Source organism: Cervus canadensis, chromosome 10 (genome assembly GCF_019320065.1).
Source record: "Cervus canadensis isolate Bull #8, Minnesota chromosome 10, ASM1932006v1, whole genome shotgun sequence".
Lineage (NCBI taxonomy): Eukaryota > Metazoa > Chordata > Mammalia > Artiodactyla > Cervidae > Cervus > Cervus canadensis.
Genome location: NC_057395.1, coordinates 62781337 through 62805816, shown reverse-complemented (window position 1 = coordinate 62805816; position 24480 = coordinate 62781337). Strand labels below are relative to the sequence as shown.

Sequence of the window (24480 nt, the reverse complement as noted above, 5' to 3'; positions counted from 1 at the left end):
GCTGGGTCTTCATTGCTTTGTGGATTTTTCTCTAGTTGCAGCTAGCAGATCTCTCTCTAATTGCGGTGCTCAGGCTTCTTTTTTGCGGTGACTTATCTTCTCCTCTCTTCACCTAGAGCCTGCAGAGCACAGGCTCTAGGTGCATAGGCTTCAGTAGTTGCAGCTCCTGGGCTCTAGAGTACAGGCTCAGTGGTTGTGGCACATGGGATTAGTTGTTTCATGGCATGTGGCATCTTCCTGTACCAGGGATTGAACCCATGTGTCTCCTGCATTGGCAGGCAGATTCTTTGCCACTGAGTCACCAGGGAAGCCCCCGAAATGTATTTCTTATATAATAAGATTTGAAAGTTGAAATGACTCCTTGATCCATGGGATGCAAAATGGATATGTGGTGAAAGTGAAAGTCACTCAGTCATGTCCAGCTCTTTGCAACCCCATGGACTATACGGTCCAAGGAATTCTCCAGGACAGAATACAGGAGTGGGTGGGTAGCCATTCCCTTCTCCAGGGGATCTTCCCAACCCAGGTCTCCTGCATTGCAGGCAGATTCTTTACCAGCTGAGCCACCAGGGAAGCCCAAGGATCATGGAGTGAGTGGCCTATCCCTTCTCCAGTGGATCTTCCCGACCCAGGAATCGAACCGGGATCTCCTGCATTGCAAGTGGATTCTTTATCAACTACCAGGAAAGCCCCATGCATGTGTGTTAAGCAGGCTTGAAAAGAACATTAATCTCATTGTTCATCTCTATCAGAGCTGTTGGATGACCAGGTGCATTGTCAATGAGCAGTAATGTTTTGAAAGGAAACCTTTTTTTTTTTTTCTGAGCAGTAGGTCTCAACAATAGACTTAAAATATTCAGTAAACCATATTGTAAAGAGATGTGCTGTCATCCAGTCTTTGTGTTTCCATTTGTAGAAAGAGTGTTTGCAAAGTCAATTTAGAATCATTTTTAAGGGCCCTAGGATTTGAGGAATGGTAGATGAACATTGGCTTCAACTTAAGTCACCAGCTGCATTAGCCCCTTATAAGAGAACTGGCCTGATCTTTGAAGCTTTGGAGCTAGGCATTGACTTCTCCTCTCTAACTGTGAATGTCCTAGATGGCGTCTTCCTGCAGTGTAAGTCTGTTTCGTCTACATTAAAAATCTGTTGTTCAGTGTAGCCACCTTCATTAATTCTCTTAGGTAGATCTTCTGGATGACTTGTTGGAGCTTCTACATCAACACTTGTGGCTTCACCTTGCACTTCTGTTACAGAGATGGACTTCTCTCCTTAAACTTCATGAGCCAATCTCTGCTAGCTTCAAACTTTTCTTCTACAGGTTTGTCTCCTCTCTTAGCCTTCATAGGATTAAAGAGAGTTGGGCCTTGCTCTGGTTGATGCTTTGGCTTAAGGCATTGTTGTGGCTGGTCTGCACATCAGCAGTAAGGCTGTTTTGCATTCTTATCATTTATGAATTCACTGGAGTAGTGCTTTTCATTCCTTTCAAGAACTTTACCTTTGAATACACAGCTCGGCTAACTGTTCGGTGCAAGAGGCCTAGCTTCACCCTATCCCAGCTTTTGATGTGCCTTCCTTAATTATTTGTACCTTTTGATTGTGGCTCAGCTGGTAAAGAATCCGCCTGCAGTGCTGGAGACCTGGGTTCGATCCCTGGGTTGGGAAGATTCCATGGAGAAGGGAAAGGCTACCCACTTCAGTATTCTGGCCTAGAGAATTCCATGGACTGTACAGTCCATGGATCGCAAAGAGTCGGACACAACTGAGCGACTTTCACTTTTGATTTTAAGTAAGAAATGTACAATACTTTCTTTGACTTGAACACTTAGAGGCCGTCGTAGGGTTATTAGTTGGCTTAATTTTGGTATTATTTATGTCTCGGGAATAGGGAGGCCTGAGAAGAGGGAGAGAAATGGGAACAGTTGGTGAGCAGAGCAATCAGAATACACATAACATTTATGTGAGCGGAGCAATCAGAATACACACAACAGTTATAAGTTAAGTTCGCTTCTTGTGTGGGTGTGTTCACCTAGACGTTACAATAGTAACATCAAAGACCCCTGATCACAGGTCTCCATAACAAACATAATAATGATGAAAAAGTTTGAAATGTTGCAAGAATTGCTGAATGTGACACAGAGACACAAATGCTTTTGGATAAATAGTGCCCATAGGGTTGCCACAGACCTTTAGTTTGTGATAAATAGTGTCTGTGAAATCTATGAAGTGAAGTACGCCAAAGCGCAATAAAAAAAAATGAAGTAAAAAAAAAAATTAAGTATGCCTGTGTCGTAACTTTGTTTTCTGTTTCCACAGATTCTACTCTTACCTTTATTATTTCTTTCCTTCTTTTGAAGTTTATTCTGTTCTTTTTTTAAAATCTTAAAATGGATGTTTATTTATTTTCAGCCTTGTATTCAAATATAAGTTTATATGGGGATTTCCCTGGTGGTCCAGTGGCTAGGGCTTCATGCTTCCACTGCAGGGGGGCACAGGTTCAATCCCTGGTCAGAGAACTGAGATCTCATAAGCCACACTGTGCAACCACACACACAAAAAAAGTACTTCCCTCAGAGTACTGTTTTACCTACCTAAGATATTTCATAACCATTAATTTCTAATGTCAAAGCTTTCTATTATCATTCCTTCTTTGACTCCTGAGTTATTTACAAAAGTGTTTAAAATTTTCCTAATGTGTTTTTAGATTATCTTTTTATTAATGGTTTTGACCAATTACATTATGGTCAGAGAATGGGGTCTGTATGGTACAGATTCTTTATTTAAAGTTTGTAGATATTGCTTTGTGGCCTGATTAAGGTATGTGGTCTTTGTTTTTTTAAAGTCGTGTCAGGTCTTAGTTGCGGTGTGTGGGCCGTTGGTTGTGTCGTGCAGGGTCTCTCACAGCACATGGACTCTAGTTGTGACTGACAGGCTCCGTAGTTGCAGTGGTTGGGCTTAGATGCTCTGTGGCATGTGGAAGCTTAGCTCCCTGACCAGGGATTGAATACGCATCCCCTGCATTGCAAGGTGGATTCTTTTTTTTTTTTTAATCTTTATTGAATTTGTTACAATATTGCTTCTGTTTTATGTTTTGCTTTTTTGTCCACAAGGCATGTGGGATCTTAGTTCCCTGATGAGGGTTCTAACCTGCACCCCCTGCATTGGAAGGCAAAGTCTTAACCACTGGACCACCAGGGAAGTCCCTGCAAGGTGGATTCTTAACCACTGGACCACCAGGGAAGTCCCTGTGGTCAGTTTTTACTAATCCCCCAAAATGTTTTATGGAGAAGGCAGTGGCAACCCACTCCAGTACTCTTGCCTGGAAAATCCCGTGGGCGGAGGAGACTGGTAGGCTGCAGTCCATGGGGTTGCTAAGAGTTGGACACGACTGAGCGACTTCACTTTCATGCATTGGAGAGGGAAATGGCAACCCACTCCAGTGTTCTTGCCTGGAGAATCCCAGGGACTGGGGAGCCTGGTGGGCTGCCATCTATGGGGTTGCACAGAGTTGGACGCAACTGAAGTGACTTAGCAGCAGCAGCAGCAAAATGTTTTAAATGAACGTGAATTCTCCAAGCATACTGTTTTATATAAATGTATTTTTTAAATACCTCTTTGTTTGGATCTTTAATATCCATCAGCAATATTTTATAGTTTATTTATTACATATGTTATAGTGTGCATACCTTGTACTTACATTTGTTAATTTTATTTTTAAGTATTTTTTCTCTTTTACACTATAATGAATGGAATTGTCTGCTTAATTTCAATTTTGAATTGCTCATTAAAGTATATAGAAATGCAGCTGATCTGGGTATATTAATCTGTTAGTATGGGATGTTACATTAATTGATTTTTCAGGTGTTAAATCAACTGTGGTGGACATAATCTTAATGTGGCCTCCATGATCTCTACATACTAATGTTAATAACAGCCCCTTTGAGTATGATCAAAACCAGTGACTTGCTTCTGATAAATAGAATACTGTAAATATGACTCAATGTATGGAATTATAAATGTGTTTGTTTTGTAAGATCTTATGTGAACAAGTTCATGAAGTGTGCTGTTCATATTTCTATTTCATTATGATTTTTGTCTATTAGATCTACCAGTTATGCACTGATGGTGGATTTGTGTATTTTTCCTCTGTAACTCTGTCCATGTTTGTTCTATATATTTTGAGATTGTGTTATTAGGTACATACAAGTTTCGAACTGTAATATCTTTCTGATGACACTTTTATCATAATAGAACATCTTTATCTCTACAATACTTTTTATGTTAAAGTCTATTTTATCTGGTAACAATAACCAAACTAATTTTCTTTTGGTTAGTGTTTACCTAAGCTCAGAAGGTAAAGAATCTGCCTGCAAGTTGGGAAACCTGGGTTCAATCCCAGGTTCAGGAAGATACCCTGGAGAAGGGAATGGCTACCCACTCCAGTATTCTTGCCTGGAGAATTCCATGGACAGAGGAACCTGGCAGACTACAGTCCATGGGGTTGTAAAGAGTCAGACATGACTGAGTGACTAACATTTTCACTTTACCTAGCATATCTTTTCAGTCCTTAGATTTTTCACCTATTCTGTATCCTGTGTTTTTTTGCTGGAAGGATCTTAAAGTTGACTCACAACTGCTCTTTGTCTTTGAGATCCTTAAGTGTACCATTCTGCCTTCTCTCCTAGCGGCAGTACATACCTGTGAAAGTGAAGAGCAAAGCCTTTTGGATCTTCTCTTGGGAGTATGCCATGATGTATGTGGGAAGTCTAGTGGTAGTCGTTTGCCTCTCCTTCTTCCTTCTCAGTTCCTGGGATTTCATCCCTGCAGTCTATGGCTTCATGTAAGTAATGTCCCCATTAGAAAACTCTGGAAGCTGATTTAGTTTTCACAGCTCCATCTGGTATCAGAGGGAGAACAAGCAGAGGCCACATCTAGAGCAGTGGTCCTCACATTGGTGTGCACCAGAATCACTGCAGGGCTTGAACACCCAGGTTGCTGGGCCCCACCTCCATAGGTTCTGATGAAGTAAGTCTGGGGTAAGTGAAAGGTTGTTGCTGAGCCGTGAAAGACCTCGGGATTCTTGGCCTCCAGAGGAGAGGAATTCAATCCGGGCCAGTGATGAGGCTTGATCGCTCAGAGCTTTTGTGTAATAAAGTTTTATTGAAGTATAAAAGAGATAGAGAAAGCTTCTGACATAGACGTCAGAAGGGGGCAGAAAGAGTGCCCCCCTGCTAGCCTTTAGCAGTATGTTATATACCTAGCAGCAAGCTGTTAATTAGAGAAAGGAGATATCTCAAAACTCAGAGTGGCACCAGGCCCCTCACCCACAACATCCATTTTGAGAAAGCATTGGCAGCAGGTGAGTCATCCTGGGCCATAGAATGATTGGCATGCATCTTGAAGAAAGGCAGGTTTCCAAGTAAATATATAGATTCATTAACATAGATTAGGAGAACAATTTTATGAGTAAAACATACTGGTTTGTCAAGTCGGTTCTGAGTGTTAGACAGAGCCAACTTGAAGACAGAGTCTAGGGTAAATACATAGGTCATTAACATAGCTTAAGAAAAACATTTCCATAAGAAAAATGCATTGGTTAGCTCAAGGTTTGAGAAAAGTTAAGTTCAGGTGGAACCAGGTATCGTCATGGCAACACAGAATTTTAAGAGAAACTTCCTTTTAATTTTGTATAGAGAAGGGAAAAAAAGCTGACACTTGTAGTTTGTTTTCTCCTGCCGCTTAAGAGAAAAATAAAAGCATGTCTGACATTTGCAGCCTATTTCCTCTGTTTGGAGACCCCTGGCCTTCCTGCCTGTTACCCTCTCATTAGGACCCCAGAATTTGCATATCTATATATATAAATTTTCAAGTGGTACGATGCTGCCAATCTGAGGAACACACTTCAAGAACCACTTGTTTGAACTAAGTCAATTAAAGAACACTCTCTGGGAATACCCAAAGCGCTTATCAGCCTCGAACTAGAAGGTTTTGATTCAGTCCCAAACAGGAATGGATGTATTTATTCCTCTATTGCAAAAGGGTCTCCAACAGTTTTAAAATAAAGCCACCTTCTATATGTCAGGGGACTTCCCTGGTGGCTCAGATGGTAAAGAATCCACCTGCAAAGTAGGAGACCTAGGTTTGATCCCTGGATCGGGAAGATCCCCTGGAGAAGAAGAATACCACTCCAATATTCTTGCCTGGAGAATTCCATGGACAGAGGAGGGGTGGACTGCAGTCCATGGGGTCACAGAGAGTTGGACATGACTGAGTGACTTAACACTTTCCATATGTCAAACTCATGGAGAAGATCAAAATGGGTTTGCAAGATGAATTCTGCAGATGTTTCCAAATATCCTCTCTGTGGTCTGCTGAGGAGGATACAAGCTCAGGCCTGAAGGAACTCACAGCCCAGAGGGACATGGACACTTAACCCCACCAGGGTGGGAAGGGCATCTGTGGCTGGCATCCCTTTGGGATTCTGGGCTGCTTATTTATGTTAAATCCTGGCTGAGCCTGATATAGTGACTTAATAACCTTCAGCTTCTCATGCTCTGCCTCCTATAAGAGTTTGTAATGCCTGACAAAAAACTTTTCCTAGTTTTCTGCTGGTACACAGATTGTTTTCTTTACCTCATTTCACAGAAAAGGAAATATAGTTACAACAAGAAGCAAAGACTTGCCTGGGTGGAGGCCTTCTTCAGTGAAATCTGATCATGAACCATGGTCTTGTCTGAAAGCTGACCATGAACCATGGCCTCTATCTTCCTTTCCATGCTTCCCTTGTGCTTTTAAAACTGAATTGACATCTGTTTCAACCCCATATGTATATTTTTAATGTTATGTAAGATTTTTAGAACAGCCAGAATTGTAACCAATTTTATCTGATATCACCAGACAAAAAGTTTTCCAGTTAAACCCCATTTCTCCAGCAAGGTCTGGGATCATTGCTAGAACCTGGCAGTGGTTCCTTGGATCCCTGGAAGTCTCACTTCTGTGTGAGGCACTCAGTCTTCTGGCTCCTGCTGTATGCATCTGGAGAAAGAATGGGCAGTAACAGGATCTTTGAGCTTTTCCCCTAGACAAATCCTTAGAATGCTCAAAATAGGTTACAGGAACCTATTTCAAACCCATTCCTCTTTTGCGACAGTGCTAGGTATCCCCTGGTTTTGAGCATACATATCTGGGGCAGGAAAAGAAGGGGCTGGTCTTTTGATTTCGAGCATCAATCCCTGCCTTGTTTCAGATCTCTGATGCATGCCAGAATTTGGCTCAGGTGATCCTTTTTATGGGTTATTTTTATCTGGGTCTCTGCCCCTGTTTTTGTTAATTACCTATATCCGGGGTGCCCAGAGAGCCCCTCACATCCTGATCTCCGTGGAGACAGAGTCTTCCTTGACTGCCCAACAGTGACCCAAACCTTCAGGAGAAAAGCAGGTCAAAGCAGGTTGTTTCTAACTTGGCTCTGTTTTTTCTCTCCCTTTGTTTTCTTCATTCCAGACTTTCTGTTCCAGATCTCACCCCGAACATTGGCCTCTTCTGGTACTTTTTTGCAGAGATGTTTGAGCACTTCAGCCTCTTCTTTGTGTGTGTGTTTCAGATCAACGTCTTCTTCTACACCATCCCCTTAGCTATAAAGCTGAAGTAAGTGGTTGGACCTACTGGGTTTTTGTCCCCAGAGTCATTGGTAGCTTTATAGATGTCCTTCTCACTTGGAGCATCTGCTATTGGGTTTGAGGCATTTATGCCCAGGGAACCTCACCCTGAGTTGCTTCAGTGACTGTACACTGCAGGAGGGTGACACACGAGGTGCCAGCTATAGGGGCAGTGCTTTGGAGCCCCATATGCCCCCTGGCCTCACTTTGGGGTACTTGAACCCACATTGCTGCTGAGCCCAGTCACTGATTTGTGTGTTTGTGTGTGTATATATCACAATTTATTTTATTTTTTCATTTAAAAAAAATATAGTTTAATTGAAAGATACTTGCTTTATGATATTGTGTTGGTTTCTGCCATACATCAGCATGAATCAGCCATAGATATATATATGTGCCCTCACTATTGAACCTCTCTCCCACCTCCCCAGTCACTGTTTTAGACAAGAGCAGGGTTGAGGTGGGGATGATATCCCTGGAAAAAGAGGATCTTGCTGGGAGCCCTCTAGCTGCGTCCCAGTGATAGTTTGCCCAAAGGGACTCAGGAGGTGTTAGTTGGGGGGCTGGTCACCTGAAGCTCTGACCAACTTCCCTCAAATGGATTGCCTGTGCATACTCTTCTGCAGAGTAAGAGAGCTAACATGTGTTGTCCATCCCACCTTTTTGAGTTATATTCGTGCCTAACCCTTCCAGCAACTCTTGGAGGTAGGCGTTATGTTACTGTCACTTCCGTTTGCTAATCGAGGAAATTGCTATTCAGAGAGGTGAAATGATTTTCCCAGAGTCACACAGCCAGTTAGCAGTGGAGCTGGGGTTACCAGGTTTGTTTGGCTCCAGAATTTATGCTCAGACTTCTACACCTTGCCAAGCTCCTGAGAGAGATCACATACAGTATTAAATAGCTCCTGGAAATGGTTCTGTTATCCTAGCTTCAGAGAGGGGCAAACAGGCACCAATCAGCATAGATACAGCTGGGTGGTCCAGGGAAGTAGAAGGGCTGGATTTAGATTTCAAGAGCTTGAGTTCTTTCCTCTGACCTTCCATTCATTCTCCATGGCCAGTGAACCAAGGCACACAGGTCCCTTTCTGTAAAGCTCAGAGCTGATGTTCCCTTCTTATGACATAGCCTTGGCCTGGCATCTGACAGAAAAAGCCTTCTTTCTTGGCCTGGCAGGCTCCAGAATTCTGGCAGCCTTACTCAGCCAGGCTCTCCAGCTGTCTGTGGTCCATATGTCCTACCCCTGTTCTGGTCAGGCCTGGGTCTAGGCTGAAAGAAGCAGGGAACCCGACGCACCTTTCCTCAAGTCTGTGTAGCCTGTTCTCCAGCACCTTCTATTGTTGGCATATGAAAGGCCACGGATAGGCCACAGATAGCTCCTGGGGACCACCACCATCTTGTGACACCCTCCCCGTACCCCCACCAAGGGCCACAGAGCTGTGGGAATAGAAGGTGTGAAGATACCTGACCTCCCTCTCGGCTGCCCTCCTGTGTCTGGATACAGAGTTCCACTCCAGCCCCTGCAGTGCCAGCTTTGCGAGAACAGGGCCACCAGTCACCGCTCCCCAGGGGCTCTTGCAGGAGGTTCTGGTGTCTGTATTTGTTTTTATATATTTACTTATTTATTATTTTTGGCTCTCCTGGGTCTCTGTTGCTGTACAGGCTTTGTTTTTTTTTTTTTAGGCTTTTCTTTACTTGTGGCGAGCAGGGCCTACACCCCAGTTGCAATGTGCTGGCTTGTCATTGCAGTGGCCTCTCTTGTTGCGGAGCACAGGCTCTAGGCACACGGGCTTCAGTAGTTGTGGCTAGCAGGCCCAGTAGTTGCGGCTCTCTGGCTTTAGAGTGTGGACTCAGTAGTTGGGTCGCACGGGCTTAGGTGCTCCACAGCATGTGGAATCATTTTAGACAAGGGATTGAACCCCTGTCCCCTGTGTTGGCAGGTGGATTCTTTACCACTGAGCCACCAGGGAAATCCTCAATGTTGTGTGGGGTTTTTTTTTTAAGAGAAAAAAAAAAAAACTTTTTATTTGGTATTGGAGTAGAGCCAATTAACAACTTTGCAATAGTTTCAGGTGAACAGCAAAGGGACTCAGCCATACATTCACCATGTTTTTTGGTACCACCTTGTCGCTAGCCTTTTCCTGGGAATGGTGCAGCTGTTACCAGCTACCTAGAAAGCCCAAACCAATGACTCGGATGAGCCTTAGGAAAATGCTCACTGAGATAGTCAGACCCTTGCTAGAGATTACAGGACTGTGTGAGTTTGCAGTCAGAAACTTTGACTCAGAAACTTTTTAGCTGAGTTTCTGAGTCATTTGCCTCCTAGTAGTATTTGGGTGTGTACAAATTTGTCTCCACATCTCAGATTTACATCCATTGAGTGACCTGACCTTTGACCTACAAGGCAAGCATGCCATTAACCTGAAGACACCCTCCTGAGCTGGGCGTTAACCTGAAGACACCCTTCTGGGTCCTGTGCAGAAGCAGGCCATATGCACATTGTTCAGACCTGAGGAGGGTGCACATCTGGCTTCTTCCTGGCAGATTCTCTTCTGTACTCAGTCAGCTCTTGGAGGAGCACTGGAGGCTGAGTTCTGTCTCAGCTTTCCTGATCAGAGCTGTGGTCCTGCTGGGCACTCGGGAGAATAGCACTGGCGGTGCTTAGGTGCTCTGAAGACAAGCCACTCCATGACTTTCGAACTCTCTTATGTTCTCTGAACCTGATTTCGTCATCCACAAAGTACAGCGACAGCGTTGCCTCCTTCCAGATGGGAGGTAGTGAGGAGCATGTGTAAGGATGCAGGAAAAGATGCCTGGCGCAGAACTGAAACAAGTGGAGGCTCAGGAAATGGCAGCCAGTCTTACTAGTTTAAGGTGACTAGAACTCCAGTTCCAGCCCCTCCCTCCCCCATTAAAGTTCATTTTTATTTATTTGACCGCATTAAGTCTTAGTTGCGGCATGCAAACTCTTAGTTGTGGCTTGTGGGATCTAGTTTCCTGACCAGAGGTCAAACCCAGGCCCCCCACATTGGGAGCACAGAGCCTTCGAACTGGATCACCAGAAAAGCCCCCAGTTCCAGCCCTTAAGAGCAGAAAGCCACATGCAGCTATTTCAGGAAAGGAGCTCATCACAGCTAGAGATCTGTAGTCCCCACTGACCTTGTTGTCAGAGAAAACAAGCATCGGCCAAGAGGTACTTCCTGCCTGGGTCCAATGTCAGGGGCCTCTGGCAAGGGTGCTGCCTAATTACTCTGACAAGCAGTCATTTAAACCTAGTGATAGAGGCCACTGACTTCATTTGTTTTCCTCCTCTGGGCTCCTGGGGGAAGGCCCAGAGCTGCAGGGGGTGGGGGTTGATGGGAAGTGTCTCTGTGGGCTGTCTCTAGTGTGGGCTGGGTTCTTCTCACTACCTGTGGGCATCTTTGGGTCCCTGCAGTTTTTTGCCCTCTTGCTGGGCCTGGCCCTGTGTTTTGTGGGTGGTGGAGCCTGCCCTACGTAAAGTCCCCTAGAGAGTGTATTTGGGTTTCAGGGCTGGGGTGAGGAGACTCTGGGGTGGGCCTGGTCCCTGACTGACCCCCCCACCTCTCTCTCTGCCCTGTCTTGCCCCAGGGAGCACCCTATCTTCTTCATGTTCATCCAGATTGCCATCATCGCCATCTTCAAGTCCTACCCGACGGTGGGGGACGTGGCCCTCTACATGGCCTTCTTCCCCGTGTGGAACCATCTCTACAGATGTGAGTACCCCCACCTTGCACCCTCTGGCACAGGTTTGTGTCACCTCGCCCTGGATGAAAACAGCCGGTGGGGGTGGTTAGAAATGAACAGGCATTTTTTTGGGTACCTGCTGTGCCAGCAGTAACATGAAGCACAATATCTGCCCCTCGGTGCTACACACAAGTGGTAATAATAAAAAAATTACCAGCATTTATTGAGCGCTGACTGTGTACCTGGTCACTGTGGTTCTAAGAATGTTACGTGCATCAGCTCATTTTATCTTCACACTAGACTTTGAGGAAAAGTATCCCCGTTTGCAGATGAGAAAACTAAGGTACAGAAAGATAGAGTTGCTTGTTCAAGGGCACAAGACTGGCAAGTAGAAGGGCTGGCATTGGCATCCAAATGCAGGAGCCTCCAGCCAGCACTGCCCAGTAGGGCTTTCTGTGATGATACACATGCCCTGTATCTGCCCAGTCCAATAGAGTAGCCACGAGTGTGACTGGGGAGCTGAATTTTTAATCTAATTTAAAGAAGCCACACATGGCTAGTGGCTGTCATGCTGGACACTGTGGCTCTGAACCATTCATTGGCTTTGAAACATTTTCCCCGTGCTGTACCATACACGACAAATGGGCAACCATAGACTTCCTGCCTACTTTGAAGACCCATTCAAGCTCTTCCTCTGAAGTCAGCCTAGTGCTGATCTAGTTGTTCTTTCTAGCATTTCCTGCTGTTGCCCTCAGTCAGGCTCTGTGTCCTCTGGGTTCTTTGCACTGTTTGTGGGCTCCCTAAGAGTAGCCTCATGACTCACTCACCTCTGTGTCCCCAGCATCCAGGATTACACCTGATGACACACAGAACAGCATAACAAATGTTCAAATGTTTGTGGATGGTTTTTTTTTTAATAGTTTGTATTGGAGTTTAGTTGATTTATAATGTTGTGTTAGTTTCAGGTATGTAGCAAAGTGGATCAATTATGTATATACATACATACACTCCTTTTTTGGATTCTTTTCCCATACAGGCTATTAGAGAGCTCCCTGTGCTATACAATAGGTCCTTATTAGTTATCTATTTTATATATGGTAGTGTTGTGTATATGTCAGTCCCAATCTCTGTGGATGGGATTTTTGGACTTCCCTAATAAAGAAGCAGTGCCAGTGGCCCAGCACCATCTGATTCTCTGAAACGGGAAGGGAGCTGCAGAACTTTCCTTGCACAGCAAGGTGTCAATAAACCTGGGGAGGACAGGCTTCAGAAGAAATGTCTTTGTTGTTGTTTTGGGGCTACTGAGTATCAACCGGGAAGTGAAACTGACCAGCTGCTAGAAAGAAACCTGTCTATAGGAGTGGGCCTCTGAGCAAAGGTAAACAGGTGAGTGGGCAGGACAAGTAGGGCTGCTCCTCCAGGTGGGGCAGTGACCAGTCGAGCAGATCGGAAGCAGGAAGTAGCATCTTCTGCTCGTGGCATCCTCATTGAGCAGATAAGAATCACCCAGTAGAGGGCTCTCAGAGTCAGCCTGGGGCCCCTTGGCAAGTCCCAAAGGCACAGGACATGTGAACATACCCCAGTTTGTGATGGGGTGAGCCTGGGGGACGTTGGTCCTCTTTCCCCTAAGATGGAGTTGCTCTGGCAATCTCTCCCACAGAGGGTGTCTCCCTCAGGTGAGATCTTTCATCCCATATTGCTAAACAAGAGTCTGGAGCCAGACAGTTGTGAGTCTGAATTCTGGCTTTCCCATTACTAGCAAGTAGTTTAACCTTTCTGAGTCTCCCGTTTTTCCATCTGTCAGAGTATCTTTCAGGGGTGTTTGAGGTCTGAGAAAGAATAAATGTAAATAGCCCCACTGTTATTATTAGTAGTATTAATTACACAGGGAGGTCTCCTGCATAGTTTCATGATCAAAGCTTCAGGCTTGATAACCAGAGTCACTCAGAGTCATTGAAATAAACATATTTTTCAAAACTTGAACTATTTTATGCCCTCTGGGGTGATGAGGCACAAAAAATAAGGATGGGGTTTCCGGAAACCTGGATGAGCTAATAAATGCTGTTGCTGGCTCACTGGGCAAGTTGAGCTTGTCTGAAGGGCCCACAGACAGCGTTGGCTGCCAGGAGCAGCTCCTGCAGCAGAGAACGCTCAGACTTGGCGTGTCTGTTTGGGGCAAGACAGCTATGAGTCATTCTGTTTGTCCAGGGCATCTTCAGCCTGGTCGTGTGGACGTGCGAGTGGAGACTTTGTGAGGTCTTTACACCTAGGCTGAATATACTCAGACTTCTCATGTGTTTAAGAATTCAGTTTAGACGAGAGTTACCAGTGTCAGCATGCCTGCTCGCACATTCACCGTTTTGTTTTCGTGTTCTGCTCAGTGGGGAGGAGAGGCACATGGGCTCTCCCCCCAGTGCAGTCCCAGCATCTGGGACTCTGCGGAGCTTGGGGCCAGGATGAGTCAGACAGACGCACAAGCGCGGTGTTAGGGAACAGCCTGCTGGCAGGGCCTGTGCCAGCCTGCAGTGGTCAAGCTCAAAGAGCCAGTTACCAAAGGGCTGGATTTTGTGTGTGTGTGTGTGTGTGTGTGTCCTTCATTTTTCCTTTTTTTGTATTAACTATTATATACAGATAAAGGAATATTGATTTTAAAATATGCAGTCATTATTAAAAAAATACAATAAATTTCCATGTGCCCAGCACCTAGTTTAAGAAAAGAAACAGCACCATGACCTTTAAAGTCCCTAAATCCCTTCTGTGCCCCTCCCGATGGGACTGGATTCTTCCAGTAGAATTTTATTTCTCAATGCCTGAGACTCAGAGAGGGAAAGTAACTTGCATGAAGTTTCAGTTTGTCAGCAATGGAGCCAGAGATCCGAGGAAGTCACCCAGGGAACTTGGTGGGAAATCTGATTCCATCTGGCCCAGCACAGCGGATGAAGGGTCACCTGGTCACCTCTGACATCTCCGAAACGTTGTGGTGCTGGAACAGGCCGTCCTGTGCCCCAGGTCCCTGGCTCCATCTGCTCTGGCGTATAGCTGGAATCCTCAGGCCAGTCAGCCAGCAAGAGTGAGTAGCAGCTCCGCAGTCCTGCAAAGGTCACCACAGGCCAGAAGCCAGTTGGATGTGGTGACAGTTCCTCAGGACACAAGGAAAGCATCGTCACAGCTTTTTGTGATTGCCCCTAGGAGGTGCGTGTGACCCTGTCTCAGTCTCTGCACTTGGTCACCTCCTTGTCACCGGCTCTAAAATACAGAGTGACTGGAGACACGGAGCAAAGACCCACCTGGACTGCCAGACCACAGGAGTTTTATTTTAGGAATACTGTGTATTCTTTTCAGCAAAATAATTACCCGGAAATCAGAAAGAACCACTGAAGGACTTCCCTAGTGATCCACTAGCTAAGAATCCAGCTTCCAGTGCAAGGGACAGAGGTTTGATCCTTGGTATGAGAACTAGGATCCATATACCTCAGGCCTACTGAGCCCAAGCACCTCAACTAGAGAGAAACCTATTTGCTGCAGTGAAGACCCAATGCAGAAAAATGAATAATTTTTTTAAAAAATTTTAAAAAAACCTCTGAAAATATTAGGAGTGTTTTGTTTTTTAAAGAAAGAACCATTGAGAAAAGTATGTAAATAGTGAAGAAGTGGAGGAATGGTAAATAGACGTGTCCTGGGCTTCCCTTGTGGCTCAGCTGGTAAAGAATCCGCCTGCAAGGCTGGACACCTGGGTTCAATCCCTGTGTTGGGAAGATCCCCTGGAGAAGGGAAAGGCTTCCCACTCCAGTATTCTGGCCTGGAGAATTCTATGGACTGTATAGTCCATGGGATCACAAAGAGTCAGACACAGCTGAGTGACCGTCACTCACTTCATCTCTTTTCTTGAGGTTGTAACTTTGTTTAATAATAACTCTCAGTGTACACATCTTTCTCCCCAGACTTCTGTTTCTGGGAGCAAGACTGAGGCCTCTGAGAGTTCTCAGAGAGGCTTGAGTCAAGGCTTTCACCTCTCAGCTGTGAAAACCCAGAAGTGTGGAAATTTCAGATCAGAAGAGAGCACCTTGCAAGCCCTCCAAGCCAGTGTTTCCAAATCATGGGATTTCAGGGACCATTAGCATTTCAAAAAAATCCTGGTGACAAGAGTTCCCAACTTTTTATTTTACTGAAGGCACGAAAACAGTCAACTATTGGCCATTTGTCCTGATTTTATAAAAGAAAGGACTTTCTAACAACAGCAGCCAGCAGCAAGACACCTGTGATTACTCAATAAAGAATGAAGCTTAAGTTGAAAACCTTCAGCTCTAACAAGATCTCTGAACTACCTTGGCCTGGTTATTCTCACTGTGACACTGACCAGTGAAGTCTCTGCTGCAGACCAGCATGGGCCTCTTATTGGGCAAAGGTCTGCCACTGTGACCCAGTGGTTCACAGCTTTGGCTGCATATTGGAATCACCAGGGATGCTTTTAGAAACCAATATGGATGCCTGGGCCCCACCCCTATGGACTGATTCATGTAGTGTGGGTGGGGCTCCCCAGGTGAGTTCATTTTACAACCGGAATTGAGAACCTTGACTGTAATCCAGTCCCCTTTCCAACGCCTGAACCCCCAGTATAGCATTTCAGCCAAGTCGTTGTACAGCTGAGATAAGAGGCCTTAAGGTTCAGGAGTTTCCCCATCTCTTAAATATCTCTGAACTCTGACTTTGGAGAAGGGATTTCCTGAAGGTCAGGATCAGAGAGGGGAGGGGAACCTCTATTGACTGAGTGCCTGCTGAGAATCAGACCTAAGCTTTTATTAATTGCTCAGTTTTTTTTTTAAGGTAGTCTTCTAATTAATTAATTTTAAATGATATTATTTTATTAAAAATACAATAAAATATAAAGAAACAAAAATAGTATATATAATCCTACTGTCAGACATCCCCTGTTGAATTAAGAAGAGGGAAAAAAAGTCACAATGGTAGGTCAGTGGCCCCCAACCTTTTTGGCGCTAGGGACTGGTTTCATGGAAGACAAGTTTTCCATAGATGGGGTGGGGAGAGATGGTTTGGTTTATATAATATAATATAGAATATATATTATAAATATATATATATTCTATATGTAATATAGAATATATAAATTACATATTATATAAATATATGTTATATATAATTTCCATAGATGGGGTGGGGAGAGATGGTTTGGGTTATATAATATAGAATATATATATTATAAATATATATAATATATAAATATATATAGAATATATAAAATATATATTTTTATATGTAATATAGAATATATAAATTATGTATTATATAAATATGTTATATATAATTATATATTGTATATAATAATGCATTACATTATTGTGCACTTCATTTCTATTATATCAGCTCCACCTCAGCTTATCAGGCATTAGATCCCAGAGTCTGGAGACCCCTGTGTTAGGCAGAAAAACGCCCCCTCCTTGCTCCCGACAAATGTCACCTCATCATCCCCAGAACCTGTGACTAGATCACCTTACATGACAGATGGCCTTCAGATGGGGAGAGTATCCTAAATTATCCAGGTGGGCCCAGTGTAATCACAAGTGCCCTTAAGAGCATAAGTAGAGGCAGGAGGGTTCATGGGCAGTCTCTACGTACCACTCAGCTTTGCTGTGAATCTAAAACTGCTCTAAAAACTAAAGTCTGTTAAATGTGCTCACTTCGGCAGCACATATATTAAAAACTAAAGTCCGTTAAAAAAAAAAGTGGAAGAGGGAGGCAGAAGAGGAGGCCATAATGATACGACATGAGAAGGACTCAATCCGACATTGCTGGTTGAAGATGGGAGTCCTGAGCCAGAAGTGCCGGCAGCCTCCCGGTGCTGCAAAGGCCAGCAAGTGGATTCTCCCCTAGAGCCACCAGAGCCTGTGGACTTCCGTCCTTCCAGACTGTAAGACAATGCATTATATTGTTTAAGCCACTAAGTTTGTGATCATTTGTTACCATGGCAATAGAAAACACACAGTAATACATCCTTGCTAGCTTTTCCACAACTTGTTTAATTCATGGAACACTCCATGAAGTAGGCATTTTAGCCCTATTTTAGAGATGGGGAAGCTGAAATTCTGAGAAACTTGCTGGAAGAGCAAGAATTTTTTTTTAAGTTATTTATTTGGCTTCATCAGGTCTCACTGCCGCTTGCCAGATCTTCATGCAGTGCATGGGGGGCTTCTAAAAGTAGTGCGAGGGCTTGGTTGCTCTGTGGCATGTGGGATCCTAGTTCCCTAACCGTGGAGTGAATCCGAATTCCCTGTATTGCAGGGCATATTCTTAACCACTGGACCACCAGGAAAGTCCCTAGGAATTTTAACCAAGGTCTCTCTGAGGTCTGTGCCCCACTATCAGGCTGCCTTTCCCCCAGTGGAACTCTGCCTGCCGGCCTGCCCACAGACCACTCTGTGTAGCCGGTCCTCCCAGGGGCTTCGGGGGAGCTTCTCCCTGGTGAGATTCTGCGTTCCCTCAGGGAGTGGGGGAATCATGGTAAAGAGGGAGGGTAGAAAAAAGAGATCATCTAAGGAAGAGTGAGGGACATTTGAAAAGCAAGGCAGGAGACCTAAGATATGAACTGCGGAGAATGGAAAATGTGTTTCCTAAGACCTGAGCTGTGGCACCCTAGAGACACTGAGGGGTTCGTGCTGCCATTCGTGTCTATGATCCACAGAGGTCAGAAAGCACCCTGCTTGGGGCCAGAAGAGGAGTTACTCATGGACACCCTGGGATTGGGGGTTTAAGGGCAGTGTCTTGCTGAAGTTCCCCCGCCCCTTGCAGTGCCCAGAGGCATTCACGGCATTACTGACTGTAGCCAGCTGAGCCCAGAGTCGGAGGTAGAGTCCAAGTCTAGTACCTCCCACCAGCTTTGGGTGGAAGGAGCCATTGCCAAGGGTCTGAGGTTGCGTCTTGTGTGTGCATCTGAGTGTGTGTGTGTTGGGGTGGGGAAGCAGAGGCGTTCTGACTTTGAGCTCCACCAAGCTTTTCCTGGGCCTCTCTGTGCTGCGGGGCCATCACCGCAAGGGACCCAGAGAGAGTCAGCACCAGGCTAACAGTAACCATGTGTCTTTGTAGTCCTGCTAATGGTGACCATCTTCTTTGCAGTTCTGCGAAACATATTTGTCCTCGCCTGCATCATCATCATCTGCTCCCTGCTCTTCCCTGTCCTGTGGCATCTCTGGATTTATGCAGGAAGTGCCAACTCCAACTTCTTTTATGCCATCACACTGACCTTCAACATTGGGCAGGTAAGAGTCAAGGACAGCCCAGTGACAGGGATTCATTTAGCAGCCTCAAACTTTCCACCTGGGCCCTGGGTTCTGCCAGCAGGTGTTTGGACGTGAATGAGGGGCACTTCTTCCCCTCAAGTAGCTTGAGGGTCTGTAGAGAAGGTAGGGCAGTAAGAGCGGTGGGGGAAACTGAACTTGGCTAACGTATATTGCATTGAATTCTCGCAGCAAGCCTGTGAGACTGTGATCCCTACTTTACAAATGGGAACCAAGGCTCACAGAGGTTGTCGATTGCCCAGGGTCATTGGAGGAGCCAAGAACCAAGTTTGGGGAAGGCTTGGTGTATTGCTGATCCTGCTCACAGCACCAGTTGTCTCACTGTATCTCACTGTGTGCACTATTCGTTGAACCCAGGGTAGGCAAGGCGCAAGCTAAGAGGCTGGAAGAGGATGCAAGGAGCTGTAGGAACTGCAGACACATTTATTCTCTTCTGGCTGGTGCAGAAGATGCAGCAGCAGCCATAACATCACATAACCCAGTGGCTTTCCAGGTGGAGCTTATATGTACTTACAGAACAGAAGTAGCCTATGGCCACACGAGTACCTCGTGATGCACATGAGCAGGGCTCTAAGTGATCTCAGCTGTTACATCATTATTTACAAAACGTGGGGCAAGAGCGAGAGACCGTGAGGTGAGAGAGCCTGACCACAGCATCTTGGCTAGTTTGCTTCTTCCCCTACACTCTGCTTTCCATGACTTCCTGGACTGCGGCCCCCAGAGTGAGAGCAGTTTGTGAGAGTGGGGAGGGGAGACTTTGTGGACTTTGGAGCAGCGGGAGCAAAGGCAGAGTCCTTAGGAGAGAAGTAATTTAGCCAGAGAGGAGGCCGAGAGGCATCCCAGAATGAGAAAGACCAGCATGGAACTCCGACCTTCCTCCAAGCTGGGGACAGCCTCTCCCTTGGGGCCATGGAGCGGTGGTTCTCTGCATCAGAATCATTGCAGGAAGATTGTTAAAAAATGCAGATTCCTTGTTAAGGTGTTTTTAAGTCCTGTGGTTATGTTACAGCTGTCACAGTTACATAGCTTTGATTTTTTTTTAAAGCAGATTCCCTGATCCCAACTCCCAGAGGTATTGATTGGATTTTTTTTTTTTTAATCTTTATTTGGCGGCACTGAGATCTTTAGTTGTGGCACTCGGGATCTAGTTCCCTGATCAGGAATCAAACCTAGGCCCCTTGCATTGGAGTCTTAGCCACCGGACCTCGAGGGAAGTCCTTGGATTTTGTATTTTTAACAAGTTCTCCAACGATTCTGTTGCAGGTTGTCTAGCACACTTCTCTGAGGGCCCCTCGTTCACCATGCTGTGTTCCCCCAGTCAGCTGTTTCCTAATTGTCAAGGTCTTACGAGAATCACTTGTGCTGTTCACCATTTCAATTGCCATTGGCACAGCCTCGCATTTCCTGTGCATAATGGACTAATGGGAAGCACAGCTCGCTAGAGAGACCAGTGATGCCAGTGAATAATCCCCACGGAGACTTTTTGCCTCCAAGGTTAGCTGCTGGGAAAGAAGAAGGGAGTTAGGGCTCTTGCAATGAGTGATGGGTCTGGTATTTCCTGCATGGACGTTTTTGGACAACTCATGTCCAGCCTGGCTATTTATCTTAGCTTGTGCACAGCAGGAAGAGAGATGGAGAGCTCTGTAGACTGGATGGGAGCAAGCCAGGGGATCTGTTCTGCCTGTCACACAGACAGGTTACTGGTGGTGGATACTCAGCACCTCCTGCCTCTGTCCATGCAAGCAGAAATCTGCAGGCTGCAAACTTCTTAAAGTACCTTGAAGAAATCCAAAAAGTTGTTCTGGCTCATCTGTCTTGCTAAAATCCCCTTCCTTTTCCTTTGAAAGTGATGACTGGCATGGGGCCTGCCCTGGGCCTCTGGGGGGCTTGGCATCCACTGAAATAGTCCACAGCTTGTTGTCAGGTCGTCAGGTCACTGTGGGTCAGGAATACAGTTGCAGTGGTTATGAAGTATCCATGGAACTTTCCAGATAACAGCTTTCTGTCCTGTGGCTGTCTTAATGAGAAAACGATGTCTGAAAATGTTATGGGAAATGTCTACAAGTCGTCAGGTGCCACAAAGCCAGGATAAACTGAATTGTTGGAAAAAGGAGAAAGTGGTTAGAGGTAGGAACCAAGGCCAATTGGTTGGAGAGTGATCGAGGCTGAGCTATGGAGAAACACTAGATTGATCTCTTGGCATTGAACTTTATCTTAAAAAAAAAAACCTCTTTAAAATGCATTTTTAATCATATGAGTGAATTCATTACTGCTGGGGAAAAGACAAAATAGAAGCATGTGAGATGTAAAGTAAAGCCTGCATCTCTTCTTGCCCTGTGGCAGATGTGATTGTTAGAATCAGTTTGATGTGTGTCTGCAGGCTTCCTCTGTGTGTTAACATACAGCTGTAAGTCCACATGCAAACATAAAGACATCCCACGCTGAGTACTGTTCTTTAACTGGCTGTTTTTCCACTTAATAATTTTACCTTGAGATCACTTTTTTTTTTTTTTTTTAAACGGCTCTGTGATACCCATTCTGTGGCAGGATGTCCTATGATTTCTGTGACTGGTAGGCCACCACTGATGGACATTGACGTTGCTTCTGTTGATTCGGTGTTATAAATGGAAGAACCCTGCGTATTTCCTCACATACTCTTGCGCACACATGCCAGTATTTTCTAGGATAGATTCCAGGTGATGGGATTTACTGGGTCAGAGGGCGTAAGCATTGTATGTTTTGGCAGATTTTGCCAAGTTGCCCTTTAGACAGATCATGCCAGCCTCCAGGCCTCCTGGCAGTGGGCCAGGTGTCTGGAAGCTGGCTGTTTGTTCAGGCATCCAGCACGCCTGTTTCGTCGACCTCCTTGGTCTGGGATCTGTGCTCTGAGCCAGAGACAGGTCTGTTGGGTCAAATGCTTCCTGGGACTGCTGGCTTCGGGCTTTGTTGTTGCTGCCATCGCCGGATCACTCAAGGGGCGTGTCAGAGGGGGCACTTACTCACCAAAGCAGTCCTTAGAGTCACATTCTTGTCCCAGAGCACAAACTGAGCTACGAGAGCGCTCGTTGTGAGGGTCTGCTTCCCCTGCCCTCCAGCCTGTTGGGAGCTGCAAAGTGCAAATGGACATTTAGAAGTTCATAGTAGTTAAATGTCAGCTCCCCAGAGAGAGCTTCTGTGAGGTTTCCCTGCCCCACAGTCTCTGTCTTGGCATTCTGTGTGTTTTCTTCATAGCACTTACCCAGTTTATAACTCTGCATAATTTACCTGCTTCTCCCTCTGCCTCCCCCGCCAGCCTGTGAGCTTCACAAAGGCAGAAATCCACCTCCTACCCACTGCAGGGTCCCCGGCCACCCCGTCAGTGCTTGGCACAGGGCAGTTGTTTAGCAGATATTTGTGGAATGACTGAATGAACCAAAGAGAGCCAGGGAGAATATCATGTGATTAATGGCCAAATGTGCAGAGTATAACCACTGTAGGAATCCAAAGAGAGCAACTTTCCTGTTGAGTGGTCAGGGAAAGCCTTAGGGGACAAGAGTAGGGGCTGGGCCTTCCAGACTCAGAAGGAAGGGGAGGTGGGCAGAGTGGGGGCCAGGTCACCCCCACTGGCTAAGGTCAAGGGGTGGCAGCTCTGTCCCGCTCCTGCCAGATCCTGGTCTCAATGGCCAATGAAGCCCCTTCATGTCATCCATAGCCCTAGCCAGTGCAGCCTCCGTCTGACCTACAGTTAGTGCTTCTGGTGAGCTCTGTGGCATTCGGAGGGTGTCCTCAGTCCCTCAGCCTGCTCTTCCCAGCTCTTCTACCTGCAGCAGTGCCTGATAGTCACCTGGTCTTTATTCTCCCCTCTCTGGGCAAGACAGAGCAAAGCTGTCCTAGGAACCACATGAGTATGGATTTTCAGCAGGTGTCCGGCCCATCATTGCTGAGTCTGGAGCTGAATGTAGAGTGCATCTCAGCCTGAAGATTTTAAATCCTGCTCTGTTTGAGTTGGTCAGTTCCATGTTTCATAATAGAACAAATCATCAGTAATTATTTATGATACTGGCAGGTAAACTAGTGACTTAGGCCCCATCCTTTCCTCAGGGCCATGAAGTATTTTTTAGCCTGTGGCACAGATCATTTGCTGATCATTATTGTGCCTGAGAGTCAGTAACCAGGAAATGACAACAGGAAACCATCCATAGGTACACAAGAGGTGTGTCTGTGTCTTACACGTACACGTGTCAGAGAAGAAGGAGAGATTAGATGGATAGATTGACTGAGGTCCCCCCACTCTGCCACTGTATGACCTTCAGCAAGTGACCTCCCAGTTGCAGGTGATGACCTCACCTCTGGTGGGGCAGGGTGAGAGGATTTGTATGGTGACACATGTTGACATGGGAGCCAGGATGAGCAAGGTGCTCTTCAAATACCCAGAACAAATTCCTAAGGAAGCACTCAGACCTAGAGACCAAGGGAAAGAGAGCAATCTGCTTTCTCTCTCTTTTTTTTTAAAAACCCTTTTTTTCTGCAGTTCAGAGACCAGCAGAAGGATAATGTTGTCATCTAGGATTTGTTGTTTAGTCGCTTTAGCTGTGTTCGACTCTTTTGCGACCCCACAGACTAGCCCAGCAGGCTTCTCTACCCATGGGATTTCCCAGGCAAGAGTGGAGTGGATTGCCGTTTCCTTCTGCACGGGATCTTCCTGACCCAGGGATCAAACCCGAGTCTTCTGCATTGGCAGGTGGATTCTTTACCGCTGAGCCAGATTACATGTAAACAAAAAGGAATGTTTAAATATAGCTGTTTTAAGAGGAAGGTAAGGTGTCCCACTTGCCCTAATTCGACTTAAAAACAGGTAACATAAGGAAATCTTCCCCTGGAGTTATGATTAATAGTGGCTCATGTTGAAAGAGCTCTTATTGGGGAGCAAGCCCAAGTGATCCCTTTAATCTTCTGGATCACATGCTTGTCCAGCCTCCTGGACCTTTCCCTGTGTGTTGACATGACCTCGTCTGCTCATGGAGGAGTTTTATTTGTGTGTGTGTTTTATTGTTGGCAGCATGATGAAAGTATGACTTTTTTTTTCTTTTTAATGAAACATCTCCATGATCTTTCCTTTTTCACACATGTGGAAGCTCATTCAGTCCTGTGTGTCCTTCTGGGGAAGGGAATCTGCCTTCCCCAGTGAGAAAAAGTGTGGGGATGGGTTGTGCAGATCGCTAGTGGTCCAGTGATGTGGCGCCTGCGTTTGTGGACAGACGGGGGACTGTCGGGTTCTTTCTTGTGGTTGTATGTGGCCCTGGCTGGAAGATCTGCTCCTCCTGACATGAGGTGCCAGTGACCCAGGCTGGAGCCCTCGTCCTTGTCCAGCTATATGTGCATGGGTGCTCTCTTTCCTCAGCTGGTGGCATTTTGTCAACGTCTTAGCTCATTCTTTTGTCCCTCCCATCCTCAGACTTAACACTCAGCATCCCAAACTTGTCTTCCATAGGCCCTTTCCCCTTCCCTCTCTTACCCACACAACCAGAGTGACAGAAAAAGCCCAGACTGAGTACAGGGGGGTCAAGGCCAACAGGAACTCCACAGTGCCTCCCAGCCCCCTCCCTGCCCAGCTCACTGGCCCTGGGCAAGTCACATAACTTCGTGCCTAGTTGGTTGATTTGTAAATATTAACTAGGTGCCAGGCACTCTGCTAGGGGTATGTGAGACACAGCCCTGCTTCCCAGAAGCTCTGCTGTCTGTGGGAGAGAAAGAAAAGGAAATGGGCGGGGCCAGGGCCGGGTGACTGTGCTGTGAATAGGGTAGACGGGGCCTGGGGAGCTCAGAGCTGGTG

General features: G+C 45.8%; 1 protein-coding gene across 1 annotated transcript in view; it reads left to right on the top strand.

Moving 5' to 3' along the window:
• PIGU (phosphatidylinositol glycan anchor biosynthesis class U) overlaps window positions 1-24480 on the top strand; it is a 97974-nt gene that overhangs the window by 64292 nt on the left and 9202 nt on the right. Inside the window, exons 8-11 of the mRNA XM_043479370.1 lie at window positions 4686-4840; window positions 7501-7644; window positions 11263-11387; window positions 18487-18629. Of these exons, the coding sequence (XP_043335305.1) occupies window positions 4686-4840; window positions 7501-7644; window positions 11263-11387; window positions 18487-18629 (567 nt within the window). The remainder of the gene's footprint in view (window positions 1-4685; window positions 4841-7500; window positions 7645-11262; window positions 11388-18486; window positions 18630-24480) is intronic.